Genomic DNA, 18,607 nt, shown 5'->3' on the forward strand with positions numbered 1-18,607 from the left:
AGGGTAGCAAAGCATTTAATTAAATTCTGCAGTCATTATGTTTTCAACTTATAGAAATAGTTTTTTTTTTTTTAAATATTGAGTGTAAATGTATTTATATTTACATTATTTAAATCTATTCAACTTGTGATTCATTTAAACCTGTTTGTGCTAGAAAAAAAATCTTTTTATCACCTTTTATAAGACATTTTATCTAAAATTTGTGCAAGATACATATTAAAAGATTAAAAAAAAAAACTTTTAAAATGATTTTTTTTTCTATTACATTTTACTTGTTTATGCCAATAAAATTAGTTATCAACATTAATAAATAATTGTTATTGTTGAATATATTCAACTTGGGATTCATTTAAAAATGTTTGTGCTAGAAAACGTTTTATCACCTTTTAAATTATATCTTAATTTTTTAATTTTATCTAAAATTTGTGCAAGATACATATTAAAATATTTTTATTTGCCAATAAAATTAATTCTTCTTATTATTATTATTAATAAATGATTGTTATTGATTAAATTACAGGTATGAGTCATATTGAGAGTTAGGAAAATATAGTCTGAAAGGTTTTCCATGTATTAGTCACGCACTTGTACAGGGCATCTCTAAGGGGTCTGAGTCTGTGCGGTAATATCCAGTTCGGCATACGCAGTTGGTGGCTCCGTTGTTGGTTGTGCGGCTGTTGATTGGACACTGCAGGCATTTCTCGTCACCTTGTGCTGTCTTGAAGAAACCTGAAGGGCATGCTGAAACAAAGATAGAGAAAGTGATGAGAAAAGACAAAGAGAAGACAGTGAACTTTTCAATATTATATGATTGTCAAGGGCCGGAGAACGCTGAGGAAATGATGGGCCACTGAAGTCAATCTGAAACACACTTATAAAGCATTTCCCACATGTAAAGAGAAGCAGTATTGTCACAAAGCATTTTCAGTATATAGGACTGAATAATTCAAACTCTGTGCTCTTGCATGACACGCTAAGAGAATTCCACTTCCTGTTATCTGCTCATGGATGTTCTCGCTTTTATAATTAATAGATACATAACTAAGTAAAGGAGGCAGTAAAAAGATACTGTAGGAGGAGGGGAGGAGAACAAGGCCAGAAACATTTTACACAAGTACAAATACACAGATGAGTGTATGATTCATGTCTCATTGACCGTGACTCATCCTTTCTTCTTTCCTTTTGCTGAATCTTGTTCTTTTCACCTGTGACACCCTCCATTTCTGTTGGTGCTGGAATCCCTTCCAGAATTCAATGGACCTGTAGAGAGCTGTTTTTTAATCTGTTCTGGACAGAATAGCTGTGTAAGAGAGCTCCCTCCAGCTAATAGACACTGTGTGCTTCTATTTCTCCTAGAATTGTTAAAGTAACTGTCTTATAATCAAAATGTAATGGCATTTACAACTATACATTTTGAGTGAAAGAGAAAATGTAGGGCAGAACTTGATTTTATCCAAAGGGAATTGATTGGATTGTAAAAAGCAGGTCTCCAAAGCAAAAATGAAGCCAAAACTGACTGCAAATTTGAGGTGGATTGCAAGCTAGGGGTGTAAGAAAATATCGATACACGTGAGTATCACAATATTTTGTTTGACGATACTGTATCGATTCTCAAAAACGGAATAAAGATATATTGTGGCCGTGGCCGGGGTAACGTCCACCCTGTGGCTGTGGCGCTGGGGCGGTTTCGGTTTCGCGTGTGAAGAGGCTCGCACGGGGCGCAACAGGTGGTAGGATCGTCCTGCGGCTGCATCTTTCTCTCATTTTGTGGAAAGGTTCAGCATCTGTATTTATTTTATTGTTTTAAAATTGTTTTATTTTCTTTAGGAATCCCGTAAGCACTTTATTTTCCATTGATATTAAGCAGATGTAATGACATTGTATGTTACAATTGTAAACTTACACTGTGAACTTTTAAAGCAGGGTATAAAAATATAAATTGTATTTTTAATAAAATACATTTTATACATATTATACATTTAACTAAAAGATCCTTCAAGCACTTTATTTCCCCCCCTTTACTCGTACTGCACAAAAAGTGGTTCTATGTAGTTGATTTTTTCAGGGACTGATTATTGCAAATGCAGATCCCACTGTGTACTAGTTAAATAATTTTTATTTATTTATTTATTGCTAAGGTTTGCATAGGGTGGTGTGTTTTTATTGACAGCTTTCCTAAAAATATATCCTATTCCTAAAATAAGAAATATCCCAATATATATCCTTGCTTACAGTATCACAATTTATCGCAACTTATCGTATCGCAACCCCGTATCATGATACGTATCATATCAACAGATTCTTGGCAATACACAGCCCTACTGCATGTACTTTTGAAAAAGCTTTTAGGCTGAGGAGGTCAAGTTCACACTTGAGAGCATCTCAATGTAATGGCAATTTTTAAAAAAAAATCTATCTTATTTCCTGTTATTGATGTTAACCTTTATTACGTTAAACTAAGCGTTAAAGTGACTCGCTATGTCTTTGTATTGAAATCACCCAAGTGGATATTCATTAAATTATCTCTTTTATGTTTAGCAGAAATCAGTCATATGGGTTTCGTTTTTTTTTTTTTTTCAGGTGAACTATCCCTTTAAGACCAAGAATATGTATTAAGAAGATAAACAGGATCACTTTGATTTTATGTTGATTATTTTTATGTTTGTTGTTTTAATCGCAGTTGCTCCATAGAGCAGGAGTGTATTTTCATGTGTACATGCCAGAAATCCCTGGAAACCTTTCAGAGTTTTCATGTTGTACTTCTCCATACCAAACAAACAAAGCACTTCCCAACGAGTGGGAAAACTGACAAGCACTTGGCCGGGATAAACAGCACATTTCTGTGGAGTATTTCCCTCTACACTAACCCAACCCTGAGTGCAAGAGAAAAAGACATCAGCCAGCGACGTCCCACATCCACACACATCTGGAAGGGGAGTCTGTCTCAGATCGCCAAGTTTGAAAAACCCTGTCACCCCATTCCCCACAATTGGCAATCTTGCTTCCACGGCAAACGATTTCAACACACCTTCAATATCTCAACCATTTTAGGGGAGCTAAAAAGCAATAAAGCACAGACGCTTCGGCCTCCATAGTCTAAGCTGGCAATCACGGCAAGGATTTGCGCAGCGGACCAGCCAAGGAAAATGTCTGTCGACGAGTTTATTTGGAGAAAGCAACTTCAGTCAGGGTTCAACCGTGCTCTTAAACATGCACAAATAAGCCGGACTGTATATCCGCTGAGGCGAAGAGATCCCATTCTTACAGCTCAATTACAGGGGGCAGAGGTTAACTAGTGCCCAGTGGTCATTAAATAGGGGTGTATTATTTCAGTGAAATGTTTCAGACAGAAAGGCTGCTATTCCCAATTTCCTCTCACCTGCTCGCCCCGGACCATCTCCCTCGATCCCATTTCAACACCCTGGCAAACCACAGGACCAGCTCAGCATCCAGGAACACTTTAGACTGCCATACATGGACACACAAATACACGTTTTTACATTGCTTCTTTGCACTCAACACATCCACACTCTTTTTCTTATTCCAAAAACACCCACCTGCTTTCTCCCTCTTAAGAGTTTAAGCAAACTAAGTCTTTCCCAAATCCAGCTGACAAGTTTCTATAAGCCTCTAGCAGGAAACCGACAGCCCAGTTCCCCAACACACACACATAAAGTATAATCATGGTTAAATATCCCAGAATCCCAAGCGAACAAGAGCATAATAAACGTTTAGAAATGGACTGGTGGAAAAAATGCACAATGTGAAAACGAAAGAGCACCTCAGTTTAATATTAGATTTGACATGTTTTTCTTTTCAAATGATTTATGGCAAAGCAATAGCTATGTGTGTGGTTAAATTTAAGTGTGTGGTTTTTTTTTTGGGAGAGTGTGTCTGTGGTGTCAGAGAGAAGAGCAAATGTGAAGATTTTGGGTTTTTGGTGTGAATCAGAGAGAAAGGTAATCAAAAACAGCAATGGAAAACAGACCGGACCTAAATCGACTAAGATCAAAGAGAGAGAAAACAGGAAGAAAGGGAAAACTGCAGCAAGAGAGTGCTTAAAATAAATCAGCTTTTGTCCTGTTAATTTATTCAAAATACAATAAAAATGCCATTCATGCATAACAATGACTTGAATATGTCTCTTTTATGATGAGCATGTTTTCAATTTCTGAATTAATTAATTTTAATATATTACTGGGGGCATAACATAAAAAATGTCAGGGTGATACTGATATTAAAATCTTTAAACAAATGAAAAAGTGTTAATAGTGTTAAAAGTGTTAATGCATAATCATATTTCCTTTTTAAAAAAAACAAAAAAAAAAAACATATATTCTATCAAAACTGCTTCACAGCATATTAATAATTAGAAGAAGAAAAAAAAAAAAACACTAGTTAGCAAAATAAAAATCCTGCGGATCGACCAACAGAGTCATGTGGTCCAACCAGCTTGCAGAAAACAGCTTAATATAAAATATCATAAAGAGGACCCCTGTAGACCATCATGACTATGTGCAAATGTCAATAAGTATCTAAAAATGTCAGATAATATGACCTTTTAATAAAATGGTTAGTTCAGGTTGCACAATATCATGTGGTGTGTGTGTTATGATCTAATAATTCATAATATTTGTTAAAATACAGAAACTTGTATACTAACATGTATACAAAAAAATGCATTTTTAAGAAATTATCACATTCATTTTAAACAAGATTTTTAAAAGATTTCTCTTTTACCATAATTGACCTTTACAGTTGTCTTAACACCTGATGTTGTAGATTGACGTACCCTAACTAGTGTTGAAAGGAAAATTGTGCACCTTCCCTAAAAAAACAAAAACTAAGAGGGCCCGAGCCTCCCTGCACAAACTCTGCCAGTATCCTAGAGAAGGTTAGCTTCTGCCACTCTGATGAAGGAACTGTGTATATGTGCATGACTCCACCACTTGCCGTCTGGGCATGACCTTGCAAGTCTTCATACTTGCTTCCAGATGGTTCCATACAGCCAATGGAAATAATGTCAGCCGTGCTGAAGACGTGGGGACTGTGCTAAACATGGCTGTTGAAGCATACAACTCAGCTCGCAGAAGCCTGTGCGGAGGAATGCAATTTGAGGATGAAGAGAAAAACAGTGTCAGCTGTAGCCCCAGGGACGATAGAAAGCCTGATTAAAAGCATCAGTGCTTTGATACAGCTCACATCCAGATTAGAAACTGTCGCATTGTTTGATCACAATGTTTCTCCTGCAAGCTCGGCATGGAAAAAAAAATATAGCTGCTTTGTTTTTTGTGCAAAATTGAAATCTGTTTGTATAGAAAATAACAAATACGAACACTTTCGAGACACGCAGGACCCTTTGGTCTCTTTTTGACGGGAGTGATTAATCTGGTTCTTTACTGAGCAAGAGATGAAGTCATTTTGGAAAAACATCTCTTGCTGAAACAATCAGCTTATTTAAAGCATTAATTTACAACAGCCGGTTCATGCTGGTCTACCTGACCAGTATGTTTTTTTTAAGCAGGTTGACTAAAACCCCGTCCACACCAAGAACGATAACTATAAAGATAATGATATTAGCACCAGTCTGTTAATTCTAAGTGCATGCTCGTCTGCCACTTTAAATTCTCGAGCTCGTTATAGCAAGATGGATTCTGATTGGGTGTCAATGTTTTTATTGTTCGTGAGCTGGAAAAAATCGCTCTGAAAATGATTCCAATGATATTGTTTCTCTGTGCCTTTATCATTATAGCTGTAGTGTGGATTCTGCTGTTCTGTATTGAGAATGATTTTTTGAACTATATCTTTATCGTTATCTTTATTGTTATCGTCCTTGGTGTGAACAGGCCTTAAGACAGTCTTGAGCTAAAGAAGGAAACTGGTGGTGACACCAGCACTGTAGTAACTTATGCCAGTGACCAGATACAGGTGCTTCTTCAAAATTGGGCACTTTTATGTCATTTCCACCACACCAAACAATTTTGCCCCTAATATTTTTTATAGCTTTTTTACAACTATAAATTTAGCTTTAGCAACAGAAATAAGTTGCCTATTTTACTCCAAATATGCTACAAATGTAATTTTCACCACCATTATTTACATCACACAGTAAAATGTGGTGGAAAAAGATGCTAGAGGGAATTACACTAATATTAAAAATTAGGGGATTGATGGGACTGATAAGATTTTTTTTGTTGCTGTTTTTAAAATGATTCTCATGCTCACCAAGGCAGGAATTATTTGATCTAAAATAGAGTAAAACCGTAATATTGTGAAATATTATTAGATTTTTTTTCTATTTTAATTCATTTAATAAAAATTTAATTTATTAATTTCAGAAAAAAAGCCAATTCTCCTGTGATACATGTATATCCTCTGTTAGACATTGTAAGCTAACAAATTAAATAAACTACCAAGTTTGTTTTATAAAAGCCACAAGGCTCAAAAGTGCCAATAGTTAAAGAAACACCCATAAGCTGTCAATCTAATCCAAATCACAAGTGGTTCAAGTCCCGGCGTCGAGAACTTAGTTGTCGCATTTTGGTGAGAAGCAGAGAACGCAAACCGCCTTGCTTGTGTTTATTGCCTCTAATAACACGTGCAGACCCAGGAAAAGGTAGCAGTGGCATAATGGCAGGCTTAGTGGGCTGTGTGAGTGAAATCCTGTTGTGAATGTGTGCTCGGGTGCCAGAACGCTAGTCATGTTTTATTACAGGTAATTCGCTGGTGATTTCAAAGATTGCCAGAGCGTTTTCATCCAGCCTGATTTACGTAGGTGCTAAAGAAAGAGGCGTACACGCAGATGGCTGCATGTGTGCTGGGCCGTTTGGTAGCAGGGCAGGAATGTGTGTGTACATGTACCGGTGGAGCTGGCTCCTCCAGCTGCATCCACTTCAGGAGCCAGCAGTGCAAACAACAGCGAAGCCTCTTGGCGAGGACGTTTCCATCATGGCCGACTGGGCTTTGCGCGCGATTCTCTACAGACGCTGCTGGCTGTAAATGCTGTCTAATCTAGAGAGTCACAGACATTTAGGAGAAACACACAGAACCTGGTCACTCACGTGCATATGTAATGAACATTTGTGTACCCATACACCGAGTCACATGTCCTTCGCTCTCCACCAGAACAAAAAGGCCTCTTTGTCTGGGGTGACTGTAGGTGTGACAAACTCCCCTCCCTTTTTATGCTGCCTGTCTATTCAGCCACTCAATAGCTGGCTCGAAGTAATACATTTAATGAAAGCTACATTAAAGAGACACAGGGGTGTGTATGTGTGTGAGTGTGTGGGCCTGTGTGTGTATGTGAATAGAGATGCATGGAAAAGAAAAACAGAAAAGTGAAGAACCATGGGATGCTCGGTTTTGTTTGCACAGCAAAAAATGTGCTGAAAGCAGGGAAATGGGGCAGAGTCTGAGGGGTTTTCTGTATGGATGGGGGAAGTCCTATTGTGACCAGGAGGAGCAGTGTGTGAAACAGATGGGTTGTGTGTTTGTTACACATCATCTAACTGTGCTTTAGAACAGCTTTATATATAATCAAACCTTGAAATGCGTTTTAAACTGGTAGTGCTTAGAAACCTGCTCCTCTCAACGTATTTTCCAAAAGAATTATGTGGCACTAAGGAGTGTATGTTTGATAGTGTATACATTTTTTAAATTTATCCAGTATCAATGATGCAAATATTTAAGTGTGCATACTCATTTCCTCTATTTTTCAAGTTAAGCTAGATTAGCTTTTCTGTCATCTAATGTTCATACTGTATATTTCTTCTTGCATTTCCCTGATGAAAAATAAATACTAAAATGTACAAAATACATTTAGTTCATGTTAAGTATACTACAAATACATTTACATATTTATGTATTTATTAAAAATACCCTGCAGTTGTAATTTTACTATACTAAACTGGTATACTTAAAGTCTGCTATATTGGAACAACTGATTTTGTACTTAATGCACTTTAATTCTGTGGAAGTAGTCCTTCTAAAGACATACTGAAGTATATTTGATTGTGCTAAAGTGGAGCTATTGCAAATACAATTAAGGTACAATTTAAATATCTTGCTTGATATTATTCAAAGATTACTCATCAATAGTGATATTAAAACACATTTTAGGCTTAATATTAAGAAATGTGCATTGTGCACAAGTGATACTCCAAATAAAGTTTAATTGTATTTTTTAATTCATTAAGTCTTTAGTGATATGTCAGTAAATATGTTAAAATGTTTGAACTATACTTAGTATGAAATATTGAATAAAATGAAAATTGATTTGAATTATAACCAAAAGTGTGTCAAATTTTTGTATTGTTGATTTATTGGCCAATTATCACCTATTACATGAAAATAATTTTCAGCTTTTCGTATTTGTATTTCGGAATATTGTGCATCCAGCAACATTAGTCATTGTTCTTTAAAGATATTGTGGATATTCAACAATATGCAAATGTCCAAATCATGCAATAATATTAAATGTAAGTGCAGACAGTAATTTGCCTCCTAATATATTTGGATGCTAGTAGAAATTACCAACAATTATCAACAAACAGTTCTGGAATTATACTACTTTTACTAGTAGCTTAGAACATGATCAAAATATTTAATATTTAAACATCCAAAAATGATGTGTAATATAAACATGCAAGAGTGGTCTTTTGAATTCTGCTTTAAGATTTAAGTAATTACATGGCCGCACAGGCCTAGTGATGAACTACACACTAAAATGTAATAAAAAGTTCAGCATTCACCATATGCTCAAGAATGAGAGAGAGAGTTAAAGAACAAGCTCAGTTTGGAAAAGCATCAGTGGGTCTCAGAATTCAATTAAGGCTCAAGCCTGACCAGCTAATTCAATCAAGACTGTGTGAAAGCAATTAGACAACTGGCATTCGGCTCACCCCACCACACGGACATAAATTACAAATTTATTTCCCTCTCTAGGTCTTCTTGTCTGATGCAATTAACATGCCTGGAACATGTTTGCCCAGCCTGTTAGTGAGGGACCAGGCCGTGGTCCAGGGAATAAAGGAGAGCATCAATGATCTTCTCAAGGTCTCTCAATGTCAACTCTGACTCTGTCAGCTCCATCAGTCATAACACAAAAAAGGTTGACTTAGACATAGGTTAAGCAGTGCAATATGCTAGGTTGTCTTAAAACAGCAAGGACAGAGTAGACACAATATTTAATTTGACAAGAACAAAATCGGTTACAGCCCATTCAGTAAGTCTTTTCAATTTATCATGGATAAAAAAAATGTGGAATATTATGAATAAATATGGGTTATGGAATATTAGATATGACCTAAGGCTTATGTTGAAAAGACTGCTACTTCTATCCATCACAATCAGGTTTTCTATTACACCCAGTTGCATTGATGATCTATTCTGACTGAAAGACTGCTGCAGAATTTCAATCACGTTATGTGTTAGCTATCGAAAATGACACAGACACAATGTGACATAGTTGTACGTGAATAAGCATACTTTCCTGCTAAACATTAATAAAACAGTAGGCAAACAACAAAGGAATGAAGTTCTCTGAAGTGTGAAACCAATGGATACTTTGCTATCCCATGAGACCACATGAGCTGAGGAAACTTCAAGATTAAAAAAAAAAACTGAAGGAAAAAAAACTGAAGGGAAAAAAAAAACCTTTCATGTATCTGGATATATAAACACATACCTGTGACTCATAAACCCGAGCTCATAGCTTTGTGAGACTTTCAGAAGTTTGAATGCTGTAATTTGCGTGAAATTCTGACATACACGTGCAAACTTCTCATCAGAAATTAGGGGATACATCCCAGTGTGTGTGTCCATCTCAGCCCGTCTGCAGTTGTTAGACAGGATCTGTAGCCCAAATCCGCCCAGCAGGCGCCGCCGCCACAAATTAAGAGCACCGGTGGAGTGTGTGTGGAGAGAGATTACAGGGAAATGTGTGTGGCACCTGGGAAAAGAGTTCTGTGGAGCGCCTGCAACAGCTGGAATGTGCATATGAGTGCGCGTATGTGTGTGCGGGCCATTCGTCAAACATGCATGCCTCACATTTTAGATCGATGCATGGTCCCCACATGTTGCAGTCAATAAACACGTCCAGAGAGGGAAGGGAAAAAATGCAAAAACCTATTCCAGCTCAAAAGGAAGTCATCCCCCAAGATCTTCAGATGGCTGAAGTGTGAAAATGTGTGTTGTTATTAGAATAGATCAGAACTGACAACCGGACAGAACGGATGCCCACAAAGACATATGTTTTAAAAAACTAATAATCCACAGCTGTTGCCAACTCTACGCATTTGCAAAAAAAATCTAGAAACTATTTCTCTGTAAGAGAATAAATATATAGTTACTTATACAGTATAGTGTAGTTCAGGATGCACATAAGTGTGTAAGGCATAATATATATATAACCTAAACTCAAAAAAACATATATATTCATTAATTAAGCTTGAAATGGTGCCATTTAACAAACATTATATAAAAATCAATTTTAATAATCACTTTCTCAAACTGTAATAGACACCAGTTTACAGAATGACGTTCTAAACATAGATCCATGTAAAAGGTTGGCCACAGAAAGGTCTGTTTAGTAGGTAAAAGGACAAAGAGGGCAGGAGGACACAGCAGAAATGCTGCATTATAGACCTTTACTGTAATGACAGAGAGAAACAGGACATCTGATAATGGCTGGCTCTCTTAGCTCCTTTGTTTGTTGTCCATAATTTGAAAAAATGGCAATGGGCAAATTAGTATTTTAGAGAGGAAGATGGATTCTGGCAATCATCAGATCACAAACATCCATACATTGGAAAAAGGAAAATCCATTGAAATGGATTTCTAAAGCTATATCTGTCGCACAATTTCCTCCCCATCTTCAGCAGTCTGAATTACAGGAATCTGAAAAGGCCGCTAAGAAACAGACAGACAAGGATCATTTTGTGCAGGCGGATTGCCAGACAGAGGTCACAGGAAAGGTGTCACTTAAGGTAGACAAAAAATACCCACACCACCACACACATTTTGTATCTCTCCTTCTCTGGAGTCTGTTGCAGAAGATTGGGGGGGGGGGAGAGCTCAGCAGTCACATTTATCTCCATTAAAGATGGATTGTCAATCACAGCAAGCTGTCCAGTGAGATAGAGATCAGGAAAGATGTCCTGTAGGAAATCTTGGGTGAGTCACAGAGCAGTTAGATGGGGGGTCACAAAAGGAAGCCCAACAGACACACACACACACACACACATGCAGAATGCTGGAAAATGCTGAACTCGGGTCATTCACAAGTTCTCAACATCAACCAGACCCTTGGCTAATTTAATTTTGTTTTCAGTTACTGCAAATTTAAGATACTCTAGGGCTGTCAAAAAAAAAAACAAAACCAAAAAAAAAAAACCTTTGAATTATGAATTTGAATTTGAACCTTTGAATTTAAAATAAAAATTCACATTCGATTGCAAAAAAGTTGTATTTGAATTTTAGGTGTGCGTTAAGGAGGCAGCCTTATCAGTGGCACACAAGATGCGACAATGTCAAATGCAAGTGTCATTGCATTTTAATGCTTTTGTTATCCTATCCAGTTGAACCCACTAGATGTGGCGCAGATGTATTAAACTATACATACATACATGATGCTGTTTTCTTTCTAATTGTTTAAGCAACTTAATTATATATGGTTAATAAACGTTATTTTAAACATTATGCACTTTTTTCCACAGGTAGTCGTGTTATTTTATTGCTTTGAATAAATGTGCATTAGTAATATTTTGCTCGATACACCCTCTTGTGGCCTCAGGAGAGAAGCCAAAAGCTTTTTTTCCCCATAACTGAAATTATGCATTTTAAATTTGAATATAATTTGAATATTGATCATATTTAAGTACAAAATTCAAAATTTAGTTTTTCAGCTATTTTGACAGCCCTAGTACACTCCTTTTAACAAGAAAAAAATTAGATATCACATATACAACAGACCAAAACTGTGATCATCTTAAAGAAGGTCAAACTAAACAATCAGTGCATAAGGAACCTTTCATCGTCTACTGATATGACATGGCTTCACCTGACACACGGATCTGGACAACGGATGCTGCTATTGTGTCTGCAATGATACGACAATTTGTAACTGGAGTGGGTTGTGTCGTCGCCTGTCTTTTTCTTTCCTCTCGGGAGGGAAAATAAAAGACATTATGACTAAAGTGGTCTCATTTTTCAAGATCTTTATCCACCTTTGTGGGCCCTTGGTAGCAGGTTACACTAGGCCACGCCCATTGCTGCAAGATGACACAGCTTATTTGTGTCTAACTACTAAAAATACAACTAGCCATTCAACATAATGAAGTAGCCCACCATAGCCGTAGGCAAAAAGGCCAAGACCCTTATTAGGATGATAAACAAGCAGATGAATCATGCTATTTTGGGTCTGAATTTTCATAATAGTTAGATCGACGCATCAGGACGCTTTATGAGTTTTGATTGTGCCTGTCAGAACCTTGGCCCCAAAACTCCAACCGTGCCCTTTCCTCAAGGACGGGGAAGTTGCCAGGGCAACCACGGCCATTGCCATGCAGGGCCCTCCCTGGTTGTGCATGCATCCCATGTTCTGGTCAGAGGCGTGAGATGCCTCTTTCAGGAAGGGCGGAAGGAGAAGGGGGAGGGCTCTCCTCGCTGGAAACCAAGGCGTCTTCACAACAGAATCAAAATTATATTGGAGGAGGAAGAGGTGTAGTTCTGAAAAAAAGGAAGCGGTGTGAAGGCAAACAAAGAGAATCCGTCGGGCAGATGGAAATAGGCCTAGTTTGCGCTGCTGCGTGGCAAGACTGGAAGAATGAAAGGCGTTTGTGAAATTATGCCATTGCAATGCTTTTCACCTTAATGCTTAAACCTCAGCCACACATACAAAAATCAATACAAACACAAATAAGTCTTCCGCTAAAAGGACGGCAGTTTGTTCCTTGGGTAAATAATAGCTGCAAAGTGGGGAGTCGGCACTTGATGAGAATCAGAAATGAAAGAGAGTTAAGGAAATTGAGAGATTCAAAGAGAGATCGACAGGCACTGAGACAGACAGGAAACGAGAGGGCTCTATTGTTGGCCAGCAGATGCAGTGTCTAATTGACAGAGACTGTCTGTGCGGCGTCCAGTGACAGTGGCGGCCTCAAGGTTGGGTGCGAAATGATGGGCACACTGCATAAAGGAGCTGTGTGTTCCCTGTCAGAGCGGACGGCAGGAGAGGAAAAGGAGGAGACGGCTGTGGGGCAGAGGATCTAGGGAGAGCAGCTGGTGTCCAATCCTGTTGCGATCCCTTCCTACAGACATAAACACAGATATGCGCAGACATACCCATGCACACAAATGAAAACGGAGTGTTCATTCGATTCCCGTCTTGTTTCTTTTGCAAATCCCAGGAGGGTGTTTATGTAAGATTATATCAGTTCTGACCAAAACTTTAATGAGCCTTTGGGGAGTCTGACCTATTATCTGTTCAATCTGCAAAAACAACAGCTGTACAGTGCCTCTAGACATACAGAACCCTATGCATAACATATGTACTGTACAATTGTTTTTCTATATCAATATCATTTAAAGCAAAATCAATTAGAGTCAAAGTCCATTAGTTTAGTTCTGTTAGTGTGGTTGTGTGATTGTAACATAAATCTATACTGAAGATGATGAATAAAATGTTCTTAAAATATATTCATACAACTAATTAAAACACATATATACACATTTTTTGTACTGCTAAAGAATTGTGTAATTCACATAATGAAAGAAGTTGGTAAAACAGTCTAAAGCAGAATTTCAGAAAGAATGCTGGAAAGAACAATAGAACAATACATGATAGATAGATAGATAGATAGATAGACAGACAGACAGATAGACAGATAGATAGACAGATAGATAGATAGATAGACAGATAGATAGATAGATAGATAGACAGATAAAATGTTTTAAAATAATTGTAATTGTAAATTTTTTTAATAATTTTGTGATTCTATACATTATAGACATTCTATAGATTATACACATTCTCACTTTTGCTTTAATGTCTGAAAACACTGGTCTAAGCAAGCTTTCTTGTACACAAGGAAGAACACATGACGTTGCTTGGCCTGAAGCAGAAGCCCTCATCAAAGCATGTCAATATTCAGTGTTTATTGTCTGCTTCCCTAAAGCTTCTACACCTGCTTTTTCCTGGACGGGTATTGTTTGTCGGCGATTCATTTGAAGGGTTTAATTGTGGCCATTTAGTGGGCGGAATACATTATAAGTGTCAATCATCAAGGAGATGAGAGGTTGCGCTCCTTAAACGCATATGCTTTATATGCATATATATGTATGAATCAATTAATTACCTAATAAATTATGTGCTTTAGTGAGAGAGAAAAAAAAACACTTGCCGGTGTTGTACGCTCCCCCAAAATGTCTTCCCCCTCACCGCTGTCTGCTTAACCCTGTTACAGAGACTCTGGGGCCGGCTCTGTACTCCCGCATTTGTACCAATCAATGGAGCCTGTTAAAAGCAGACCCTGGGGGTCAGGGAAATTAAGCGGCTCTGCTTGTGTGGAGAAGGGGCCAGACCAGCACGAGGTGCGCAGGGGGGATGAGCAATGCTCCTCTGTTGCTATGGCTACGGGGTGCCAAACTACTATTCGTAGTCTCCTTTGTATTGGCTGACTGGCCCTTTGAGAACAATGGCATCACCATGGCATGGGGAAAGCCATTATATAAATGCTGAGTAGAAGCATGTTAAAGTTGGGATTTATATATTTAAAAAAGATTGCTTTGTCAAGCATAGGGCACAATTTTTCTAGCTTTTTGATTCACAGGCCCCCCAAATATGTTTAACCCCTTGAGGGACCCTCTTACTAAAACAAATCTACATCATCATGCCATAAACACACATACAATATAAATGTGGTGATATGAATACATGTTTTACTAAATTAAAAAATGCATCTCCTTGCAGACCCCAGTTTAAAAAAAAACATTGTTGTGTGAGTCAGTGTAATGTGACATTCCAGGTAATAAAAAAAAAAAAAAAAAAAAAACAATATAACCATAATTAAGTTATTTTCTAGGCCAAATCAATGGCTCCCAAAAGAACAATTATGTGTGTTTTTATTTTTTTTGGACCACACACACCGAGAGCATGATCTGACCTCTGAAAATCAGTTCACGCTGGAATGAAATACGGGACGTTTTTCCCACAAAGATAATGTGTGTTTGGTTTACTGTTGTCAGGAGACCATATCTCATGACAAGACTTCTATAGCATTTTCACACACACTCCATTGTGTTCCTAAAATCCCACCTGAAAACAATAATCATCATTTATGAGACCACAACATGAATTGTTTCCGGATAAATTCACTTGTACATCACTGCTGCTTTAAACACAGGTGCACATATAACGTAACATAATTGTCATCATAACTTTCTAACTATGCAATGTGCCAGACCCCAAAAATCAACACAATCCTTCCCTTAAACACTGTAACTTAAAAAAAAATTAGGATTTGTGCAAGATCATGGGAGTGGAGGCCAAGGAATCTAAGAATTCAACTGAGGCTGATTAGGATGGACCAATTACGACAGGTCCAACTGTCAATCATCATAAACTGCAAATTCATCAAACAAATGCTGAACTCACAGAGCCACAAATCAAATATTTTGAAAACACGTACCTGTCATATTCACACAGACTGGTGTAGAACTCAACACCGGGCCCGTGACAGCTCTTTACTGTAATGTGAGCTCATGGCGGTTTGTTTGCTAGGTCACTTATATACTCTGTGTGTGAGAAAAGAGTGTTTATATAGACTAAATACATATATTTCTTTGCACTTCATTGGTCTGCTGAAGAATTTCAGCATAGGGAAGAGCAGTTGAGCAAATACTGGGTAAATGCCAAGTAAAATATATACGTTCACATGGACGCAAATGCACACTTGCTGGCATCGATACGAGTTTAAAATCCCGTATTGTGACCGCAAAAGGTCACTTAATCTAAACAAAGCGTAATGGGACCCCCGGAGGTTCAGCCTGGAGACCAACTGTGAGTGAGAAACTATCAGGATTAGTCTAAGGTTTCTGGAGCTAGCAGGATTAACCCACACACTCTGACAGGACCGGCTGGACAGACACACTTCACAACAAAGATCTTTCTCCCTGGTGTGAGAAAGACATGACAGTTGGATGCTGCTAGATACGAGGGCACATGCGGCTAGCCAGGACGAACCGCTCACAAGGCTGCTTGCCAGTACAGGGAGAGAAAAACAAACAAAAACAAGAAAGGGTGAAAAAGCATAAATAATGACTTTCAAACAACACTTAATGGCTTTCAGTAGATTGCATCAGCAAATCTTTGTGAATGTGATGGAATTTAAATTTGGGAAGGATCGTTTTATCCCAGCTATGGAGTTTGGATGAATGATCCATGTCCAAGTGTGACTCCGGCCAACTTCGGCTTTTAGCGTATGCTATGTATAAACACAGAGGCCTCCAATCATGCTTTACAATCTGTGACGACATCCACGCTCTTTATGGACTGGACCTGCTATTTAAGGTCCAGTGACACCGAGCTGAACCGCAACAGTTAAGAAGACGCCTGCTGCTGGAGGCACATGGTGTTTGGAGCTGAACATGCTAATTGAGTCTATTTCCAGAGAGCTTGAAGCAACCTGGGCCTCCCAAAGGGTCAAATACCTGCTTATCAGCACAACTTACAGGTCATGCTCAGACAGGCACAATTAACCAGCACTTCAGCTTTGTATGGGGCAGCCGCTGCTTTCAGCACACACGCTCCATATCAACAGAACCAGGGCGTCAACTGACAAGCAGAACCTTACAATAGCCTGATTGTGGCCTGTGTTGAAAGGCTAAAGTGGGATACATGAAAGACGGATAGTAGTTTGATTTGCCTGGATGTTCTTCAAACATGTGCATCACATGTCAAACTATGTAACCAACACAATAATGGATTATACTGAGTAAAAAAATAATAATAATTTCATTAATTGCAATCCTTATCTGAACATAAGCAAGAAGGTTCTGTGTAATGTGAAATAATGGCAAGAAATGTCTTTCTATTGAGGTTTCCTCATATACAGTACAGCTTACCAGGGTAGTCCAAATTTACAGAAAAATTATTAGATCCCTTTCAAGGAAAGTCCGCTCCCTGGGCGCCCATATTTGCAATGACTACGGGCAGCTCAAATAAAACAAAGTCCTTTCTAAATGAATGTGGGATTCCTGAAATCTCAAAAACTGCTCTATGAACTGGCCCATGAATGCTGTTTCTTATACTCAAATAGTGTTAAAAAGCTTATTTTTCAGGCTAGACCAGCCAATGCATATGGACAGTTATAACGCTGGTCTAGCCTCAGGTTTCTATGGGAACCAGAGCTTCTAATGGCTGCTGCAGTGTCGATCACAATCAGCGATTAGCTCTTTCATTTAGAAGGCCGGACTGTTCCGCCACATGTGTGTCACAATTTCTCCCATTCATACGTATTGGAGTGAACTGTCTTTATATTTCTAGTCTTTGGCTCTAATACTCCCTCATAACTAGGACATTCACTGTGCCAACATCTCTGTATGAAAAAAAAAAAGTTTACAGGCCAAACTGAAGTGTCTAGTCTTCTGCTTTGATGCATTTTCGATGACTTGTTTCATTTCCCTTCATTTCTCTGACTAAAACATCTAAAACAAAACATAATGTCTGCAAGATTGTTTGAGGTCTTGTTGAAAGGCCTCAGACATGCTTGCATGACTACTCATTTGAACTAGTCAGTGGGTCGGTGTTTACCTTATGCAAATGACTCACACAGTGCAGCATCAGCAATCTTTGCTGTTTCTGGCAAATGAACCATTCCACTGAGTGGAGAGAAAGTTGTGCAGATGATATGAGAGACATAAATGCAATTTTTTTGCCTGTATGTGAACATTAATGGAGGAATTTTCCTCCTGCTGTATGGAACAAACTCATGTGAAGGCAGCTGACTTATGAATAATGTTCATGTGCTTTTGAATGGTCAATTGATTCAATGATTAATTGATTCAGGTCTTATTCACAAGCTCTTCATTACATTCGGTTTAGTTCCATTTCACAAGATTTCAGTTCATTTCTTGATTTGCAATTTTAATCAGTTCTATTCTGATTAATTTGGTTATATTTCAGTTATAATTTGCATTATGTGTATTCTAACATACAGGGAAAAAAATGTTCCAAACCAGTAACTCTTCTTTTTGAAAGATTTTGTCATTTTAGTCAGTTTTGTTGAAAATAAAACTGCATAACACAAAATGAAACCATCTCTTATTGAACAAAAATATCTTTAAATTTAGTCAATACTTTATCATGTCATATGCATTAATTTTGTCAATTTTACCCTTCATTTGAATTAAATGGCATTTAATTATATTCTACAAAAGTGACATTTAAGTAGAAGTGCACAATTTGACTAAATATTCACAGATTTTAAACAGGAGTTTAAATGTATCATGAATGTTTCAACTGTCTTTGCCCATAAAATGAAACTTGGAGCTCATTGACCTCCACCGAATAGAATAAAAAAACAAAAACAAAAAAAAAACATTCTTCAAACCA

At 37.7% G+C, this 18,607-nt stretch overlaps 1 protein-coding gene across 4 annotated transcripts in view; it reads right to left on the reverse strand.

The window, feature by feature from the left end:
- LOC109072068 (ephrin type-B receptor 2) overlaps window positions 1–18,607 on the reverse strand; it is a 145,314-nt gene that overhangs the window by 37,925 nt on the left and 88,782 nt on the right. For all 4 annotated transcript variants that reach the window (XM_042734029.1, XM_042734028.1, XM_042734031.1 and 1 more), the window contains exon 4: window positions 586–741. In XM_042734029.1, coding sequence (XP_042589963.1) covers window positions 586–741 — 156 coding nt within the window. The remainder of the gene's footprint in view (window positions 1–585; window positions 742–18,607) is intronic.

This window comes from Cyprinus carpio, chromosome B11 (genome assembly GCF_018340385.1).
Source record: "Cyprinus carpio isolate SPL01 chromosome B11, ASM1834038v1, whole genome shotgun sequence".
In the NCBI taxonomy this organism is placed as follows: domain Eukaryota; kingdom Metazoa; phylum Chordata; class Actinopteri; order Cypriniformes; family Cyprinidae; genus Cyprinus; species Cyprinus carpio.